The 8,336-nt window shown below is 35.7% G+C and overlaps 1 protein-coding gene across 2 annotated transcripts in view; it reads left to right on the top strand.

Annotated features, from left to right (window-relative positions):
* Window positions 1–2,169, top strand: part of LOC107588800 (transmembrane and immunoglobulin domain-containing protein 1-like) — a 2,695-nt gene extending 526 nt beyond the window's left edge. Inside the window, exons 2-6 of one of the 2 annotated variants that reach the window (XM_016277034.1) lie at window positions 257–320; window positions 556–843; window positions 1,370–1,654; window positions 1,743–1,846; window positions 1,985–2,169. In XM_016277034.1, coding sequence (XP_016132520.1) covers window positions 263–320; window positions 556–843; window positions 1,370–1,654; window positions 1,743–1,846; window positions 1,985–2,002 — 753 coding nt within the window. In that variant the 5' untranslated portion in view covers window positions 257–262 and the 3' untranslated portion in view covers window positions 2,003–2,169. Of the gene's footprint in view, window positions 1–214; window positions 321–555; window positions 844–1,369; window positions 1,655–1,742; window positions 1,847–1,984 lie in introns of both variants that reach the window. The other variant, XM_016277033.1, reaches the window with a different exon arrangement.
* The last annotated feature ends 6,167 nt before the right edge of the window (window positions 2,170–8,336 follow it).

Raw genomic sequence — 8,336 nt, 5'->3', positions numbered from 1 at the left:
AATAAAATATACATCAAAATATTAATAAATAATATAAAAGTATATATATATATATATATATATATATATATATATATACAGTGAAAGTCAATAGGATTCAGTGTGGCTTAAGTTTAAAGCTATTTTCTTAAGTATTTCTGGGAAAATATGAATTAATTTGAAGAAAATTTCCATAAAACATTCCACAAATCAGACTTTTCATACATTTTTCCAGACTTTTTTTATATGTCTTTTTGTCGTTCGGGATATCCGGCAGATAAAGATGAAAGTATTGGTTGGCGTTTCTCTGCTCCTGCTGTGTTTTGTCAGTCGCGTAAAAGGTAATGTATCACTACATGTTTTCAAAGTGTGATGCTTCCAAGCAGATCCAAATACTGCCTGTTCTAACATTTAACCAAATGTTGTTCAGTATATCAAATCAGAAAGAGTGATTTAACCTGTATTAACCTGAGTATTAACCTGCATAGGACATGTACAGAGTATTAACCTGTACTGCAACAATTTTGGATTGTTATGCCTGAATGAACTGCTCAATAGTTAATTTTCTCTAAACAGCAGTCACCGTTGAGTCATGTCCACTGGCCACTGGAGGCTTGCTTCAGACAGAGGTTGAGAAAACGGTCACTCTGACTTGTATGACTGATGAAGGTATCGACCCATCCAACCAAAAAGAATTGCAGTGGTTCCGCAATGGTGCCCAGGTGAACCTGGCAGAAGAAAACCGCCTGTACCGGCGTAGTCTTTGTGTACAGCCTGTCACTAAAGAGGACAACGGAGTTGTCTTTACCTGTCAGTTGAAGGGTGATGCAACTGTGAACAGCTCCATCGAGTTTGACGTCCAGTGTAAGTTTAACATTCAGAATACTTGGGGGAATATGAGAAAACAAAAATATTTTGAAGGGTGAACTGGCAGGTTTGGGATCCATTAATTTCTGTTCAACAGTTTCAGAATGAACTCCACAAGGAATCTATTTTCATTAAATGTACACTGTTGACTAAGCTAAGGAATCCAAAGTTATATCCATTTTTACAACTTCATTGCCATGACAATGGGCCTCCATAACCCTAAAACCCTAAACAGTTTTACAGTTTAAACAATAAAAACGTTTTAATTGAATTACTAATGTAAGTGTTTTAAATGGACTGTAAAACTTTTATTGGGCCTTGGATTGGAACTTGCATTGAATCTGGAATATTCCTCAAAAATAAACTGGAATGAAATTGAGCCAAACTCATGAATATGCTGCTGCAATATGTAAGTGACTTGTGAAAAAATGTTGGGTTTTCTACTTTGGATGTTGGTAAAACTAAATAGTTAGCAGAATTGTCCGCCACTGTTTTATAAGCTTTGAATGTCATTATATTACAGTTCCCCCAGACCTTAATGACACTAAGGAAGTATTTGTTGAAGAAACAAGTGATGTTGTTCTGTCCTGTGGTGTTCGTGCCAACCCCCCTGTAACTGTGACTTGGAAAAAGGATGGTGAAGTTCTGGATCTGATCTCTGGTAGTTACAAAACAACCAATAACGGCATTACCACTCTGTTATTAATCACAAAAGCTAAGCGCGATGTACATCAAGGAACGTACATCTGCGAAGTAAACTCATCTGTCTATGGAATTATGGGCAGGACCTTTATCGTTATGGTTGAAGGTTTGTGGTCCTGATTTATCTTTATTTGTACTTTGACTTTTTGTACCCTGTTTTATGTGAAATTTATTAAATTTTTCTTCTCTCTTAGATAAAGTGCTAAGGTTCCCTCTAGGACCCACAATTGCTGGAGTGGTGGTGGTTTTATGTACAATTGTATTTGCAATGATCTCTAGGAGGAATACAATTATTAAGGTATGTCAGCTTTTTGATTATCACCATGATTAAAAAAATAAAGACAACAGTCCTGTTTAAAATCTCAGAAGATTTTTTTTTTTTTTCTAAAACTATTGGAAACAATTAAAAAGGCTTTGTCTTTTTGGTGTCCTATAGTGCATCAAACCAAATTGAACATCTTCACATGGAATTGCATCTCAGGAATTCAAACCACAGCTATTTGAGATATTGAGCATTGAGAAGATCAGACAGGAATGCAGTAACCATTACTGGACTGGCAAATGGGACACCACTCCTAAATATAAATTAGTCATTAAAAAAACATATCCTTTAATTCCTGCTTAGCCCCTTTGTTTTATTATTGTTAAATTATAAAGTGAAAAGATGTCTGTTAAATAACTCTTTATACTTTTTTTTAAATGATTTCCTTGTGTGTTTCTCCTCAGATTCCAATGTTATTGAGCCATATCCTTTAATTCCTGCTTAGCCCCTTTGTTTTATTATTGTTAAATTATAAAGTGAAAAGATGTCTGTTAAATAACTCTTTATACTTTTTTTTAGATGATTTCCTTGTGTGTTTCTCCTCAGATTCCAATGTTATTGAGCAATTGCACTAAAAAGGCATTATACTTCTCTGAGCCAGCAAAGACACTCCTAGATTGATGGCTGTTTGTTAGGGACACAATAAAATAATCTCTTTAAAGTGAATTGCAAGATTTTACGTTCTCAAGGACAATATTTTTATTGTATAAATTGGCCTGTTAAATGTAGAAGTTATTAACCTTTAACCATCCCACTCATGTCATATATGTGACCCTGGACCACAAAACCAGTCGTAAGTCGCACAGGTATATTTGTAGCAATAGCCAGCAATAGGCTACATTGTATGCCTATGGGTCAAAATTATCTTTTTTTTTTTCTTTTATGCCAAAAATCATTAGGATATTAAGTAAAGATCATGTTCCATAAAATATGTTTTGTAAATGATCAAAAATGTATTATAATTAGTAATATGCATTTCTAAGGACTTCATTTGGACAACTTTCTCAATATTTAGATTTTTTATTTTTTTTGCACCCTCAGATTTTCAAATAGTTGTATCTTAGAAATGGAAAGCTTATTTATTCAGCTTTCAGACGATGTATAAATTTCAATTTCAAATGCACCCTTATGACTGGTTTTGTGGTCCAGGGTAACATATGTGGTTGTAATTATAAAGAAAAGTTCCATTCTATCCTAATAAGGTTTAGGTACTTCCACTGTTTGCTTTCTATATTGTATGTCAAGTTAAATGTTGAGACAAATACAAATTAAATTATATTTCAGATTTGTTGGACACTTGGGCCTAGTTAATTTCAGTTTATCAGTTGGCTAAATAAGCACATACTTTAGAACGTCAAAAATAACTCAATCACAGCAGTTTTGCGAATAGTTTGGACATTTTATGCATTTTATATATTTTATACATTTTATAAGACTCCTATACAACGTTTTAGTATCATGCGAGGTAGTTTAATCATAATAAGCTTTTGTATTTCTGGAATTAAAAGTTAAAATTTGGCTCTATGAAAAGAGAAAATGTATCATAATGCAAGCATTCCAAAACAAAACCGCGCGTTATGACCATAGACCAGGAATCCTCAAATCTGGCCCACGAGATCCACTTTCCTGCAGAGTTTAGCTCTAACCCTAATCAAACACACCTGAGCATGCTAATCAATGTCTTCAGGATCATTAGAAAATCACAGGTAGGTGAGTTTGATCAGGGTTGGAGCTAAACTCTGCAGCGCATTGGCCCTCCAGGGCAAGATTTGTGGAACCCTGCCATAGACTGTATAAAAACAGGTTATGACACATTTCGATTGCGACGCAACAACGGCACGTTCGGCCAATCAGAGTGGAGAAACGGGACACAGTGGGTGGAGTCTCTTTTCTACAGGGAGCGAACCGCCAAATTCAAACATCCATATACGAAACAAAGTAAAGGATAGTCCGACTCTGCGGTTTGAAAAAAGGATGGTAAGTTTTAACTTTAAAGTCGATTAAATGTAATAGTAAATGCAATTTCACGTTATAGACCTGTTTGTGGATTAAGTAATTTATTGTCTTTATTGCACGGCTTTGCGAGTTAACTTTTCAGATGATCATTGTGTTGTGCTCCTCTGTTCTAAACTCTGCTCAGCGTTAAAATATTGGAGTAATGTTTAGTTTCATTTTATTGCTTTTTTTCTTTTACAAATATAAAGATTTTCGGATTTGTATGAGTTGTTTATCATTTCAAACTGAGGGGATGCACTTCGTAAACACTTGCAGGGTTGCCACCACCACCACAGTCTTGGAAAAACCTCTGGAAATTGAAAGGGAGAATAAAATCTTTCAAAGTCACAGACACTATTCTGTCTAATATAATCTATTTTGAACACACACACACACACACACAACAACAACAACACATCAACAAGACAACACATATACTTTTACAGTTCAGTATTGTTAAAATTACATATTTTTGCAAACAGACATTTTTCATCTCTCTAAGAACTCATTATGACGTCCACGATTGTAAGCGGGGTCTGGAGGTCGCATGCAAACCTCGACGAGTCAGAACCTGACAGCTCGCCCGAAGCGCCGCATCAATTTAAGAAGATAACGTTACGCTCCTCCAGCTCGCTGAACTCACTGAGAATGTCTCTGCGCAAGCGGCTGCCCTTGAAACCAGCGCAATCCAATGTCAACATCTCTGAGAACCCCACATGGGAGTCGCTACAGATGAACCAAAAGACCAGTGCTGTCCATAAAATGACCCGCAGTGCTAAAAACTCCATTGGAAGCATCTATCAGGTGTGCTTTGTTTTCTTTGAAACCTTGAATGCAAATTAATTCAATCATTTGTTGTAGTTATTCCTGTAAGACAGGTGTTTAAAATATATATTTTTATCTTCTAATCAGAGGTTTCAAAAGAGCAGGCAGTCACGTCAGGAGTGTCTAGTCATGACACCTGGTAGAGCATCAGACAGTGAGGAATGTGATTGCATTGGGACATCACAAACCCCAAAACGATCTGCCGCTCGTACTACCATCACCCCCAGGCAAACTCCAAGGTCAACCAGCAAGCGTACTCCTCGAAGGGCCAGTACCCCAGAAGCCAGTGACTCTGCAGTTAGGACGGTGAAGACCAGGGCCACCAGGAGGCAAACCAAACCAAGGCCTGATTACTGCCAGACCTGTTGAATCAAGAAATCACTTCAATAGAACCTGCCTGACAAAATGAAGCATGCTTAAAGAGCAGCACATCATGCCACGATCTAAAGAAATTCAAGAACAGATGAGAATCAAAACAGTTGACATGTATCAGTCTGAAAAGGGTTATAAAGCCATTTCTAAGGCTTTGGGACTCCAGCGAACCACAGTCAGAGCCATTATCCACAAATGGAGAAAACTTGGAACAGTGGTGAACCTTCCCAGGAGTGGCCAGCCTACCAAAATTACTCCAAGAGTGCAACGACGACTCATCCAGGAGGTCATAAAAGAACCCAGAACAACATCTAAAGAACTGCAGGCCTCACTTGCCTCAATTAAGGTCAGAGTTCATGATTCAACAATAAGAAAGAGACTGGGCAAAAACAGCATCCATGGGAGAGTTCCAAGGCAAAAGCCACTGCTGACCAAAAAGAATACAAAGGCTCGTCTCACATTTGCCCAAAAATATCTTATAAGACTTTTGGGCAAATATTCTGTGGACTGATGAGACAAAAGTTGAATTTTTTGGAAGGTGTGTGTCCCGTTACATGTGGCGTAAAACCAACACAGCATTTCATAAAAAGAACATCAAACCAACAGTCAAACATGGTGGTGGTAGTGTGATGATCTGGGGCTGCTTTGCAGCTTCAGGACCTGGACGAATTGCCTTAATTGATGGAACCATGAATTCTGCACTCTATCAGAAAATCCTGAAGGAGAATGTCCGACCGTCAGTTTGTGACCTCAAGCTCAAACACAGTTGGGTTATGCAGCAGGACAATGATCCCAAACACACCAGCAAGTCCACCTCTGAATGGCTCAAGAATAACAAAATTAAGGTTTTGGAGTGGCCAAGTCAAAGTTCGGACTTCAATTCAATTGAGATGCTGTGGCATGACCTTAAACTGTGTCCATTCATGCTTGAAAACCCTCCAATGTGGCTGAATTGAAACAATTCTGCAAAGAAGAGTGGGCCACAATTCCTCCACAGCGATGTGAAAGACTCATTGCCAGTTATCGCAAACGCTTGATTGCAGTTGTTGCTGCAAAGGGTGGCACAACCAGTTATTAGATTTAGTGGGCAATTACTTTTTCATGTAGTGCCAGGCAGGTTTGGACAGCTTTTTTCCCTTAATAAATGAAATAATTATTTCAAAACTGCGTTTTGTATTTACTCAGGTTATCTTTGTGTAATATTCAAATTTGTTTGATTTGAATCATTCAAGTGTGACAAATATGCAAAAAAAAAAAAAAAACAGGTAGGGGGCAAAATCTTTTTCACAGCACTGTATACTGTGCACAGTATTCAAATTTCTGCATGCATGAAATACCCAGATGATTGACTGTATTTGCCAAAATATGCAGTATAACAACAGAGCACACTATAGAATACTGGATCCCAAAATTCTCTTTAAAAAAAAAATCATTATGATTATGTTAGCCAAATGTTTAGACATTTACACAAGATAGAATAAAATTAAAGTGTTTTTCAAAAGATTCAGTGTTATTTTAGTATCACTGAAATACTATTATAGTTTTTATTAATATTTTGAATTAGTTTTTATTTTTATATTTTCGTTTTCATTTTAAAGTTTTAGTATTTTGTTTTCTGTTTTGTCATTTTTATTAGTTTCTTAATGTTTATAGTTTTTATAATTTTTTTAGTTTTAATTATTTTTGTACGTCAAAGTTAAACTAAATTAACCAGTTGAAATAAAAACATTTTATGTATTTTATTTCAGCTAACAATTATTTTATTTTAAGTAACGAAAATGTTTTTATGGTTTAAGTTTTTGTTTTAGTTAACTAATAACTCCAAGCTGAATATTTGCCATTATCAAACACTCACTTAACATTTGTTTACTTTTCACTATTAATTAACTATTAATTTAATAATATTATTTAATGCAATCATTGGCAAATCTCAAAATGAATATCCATTTTTTCATACTGTACAGTATGTTGTAAAGCCTCAGTTCACTTGTAGCATTTAAAGTAAGTTTAGTTTTTAGTGTTTTATTTTTAATTTTTATAAATGGTATAACATTTTTATATCGGACATTTATCAGTTATTGGTCATAACATGAAAATAAATATTCGACTAACAGAATTTGAATATTGCTGCCTGTCCTTCCTACTTCGGAGTACATTAGCATATCGATGACCTTAGTGCAACAAAACATTAGGGAAGACAGTGAGATATGACCGTAACACATGGTATCACATAATGGTCCTCTCTATCCTGTGACAGGCAGTTTGATGAGGATCTGGATTGTGTGTCCAAAGGCCTCCGGAGGCTGAAGGGTCTCTCTCAAGCCTTTGACGATGCGATTGGGAAAGATGATCGGTGAGTACAACAGAAGCCCAATTCAATTCTTACTCCGTAAAGAAAGAGAAAAGAATCACCCCACTGTTTGTTTTAATCATTACATTTTATTAGCTTAATAGCTGTCATTTTGTGACATGGGGTGAAATGTTGTCAGGGCTCGACATTAACGCTTGTCAAGGACAAGGGAATGTTTTGGATAGGCAAGTGAAAGAGAAATTTACTTGACCAATCGGACAAGTAACTTAAAAAAAATGTCAATCCCAAAAACAATAATAACTGCCTTTATTCGTGATATAGCCATTGTTATAGGGGTGTGTTATATATATATATATATATATATATATATCGTTTGCGATAATATCGTAATTGTTGTTTTAACGATGTGCGATTTGACATTATCGAGTATATTGCAAAAATCAAACAAAACACACCTACAGAGTGCACGCATCCATTAGGCCTACATAAAGAAGTCTAGTAGGTTAGACTGGTGCACGTGTGCGTTCTTTCACGGCATGATTCAGTATTAAAATATATGAAGAATGATCAGAAAATTCAAGATATGGTAGCAGAAAATGTATATATTTATATCATTTCATATAGTTAAACAATATCACACGAAGATCGAGCGCCGTTTTTTTTTTCTCCAAAAATCAGCATGATTACAAATGTGATTTTATACAACAGTTCCATAAACGAGAAGTTAATATTAAGAGACTTATGTTTTAGACACCATATTGCCTGTTTTTGTTCTATTTCACCAACAGAAATAATTCCAAACACAGCCACAGCACTGTTTTGCGTCTCTGAGCAACATGACGGTGTTTCATTCCTGAATGAATCAGCCATTTAATTAAATGATTCGGTTCAATCGCAATGGCTCGCTTTTTAATAGTGACTTGATGCCACCTACTGGCATTTTAATTTCACATCTTATTTTTT

Source organism: Sinocyclocheilus grahami, unplaced genomic scaffold (genome assembly GCF_001515645.1).
Source record: "Sinocyclocheilus grahami isolate Dianchi unplaced genomic scaffold, SAMN03320097.WGS_v1.1 scaffold107.1, whole genome shotgun sequence".
In the NCBI taxonomy this organism is placed as follows: Eukaryota; Metazoa; Chordata; class Actinopteri; order Cypriniformes; family Cyprinidae; genus Sinocyclocheilus; species Sinocyclocheilus grahami.
The sequence above is the reverse complement of the archived record's forward strand: the minus strand, read 5'-3'. Positions and strand labels throughout refer to the sequence as shown.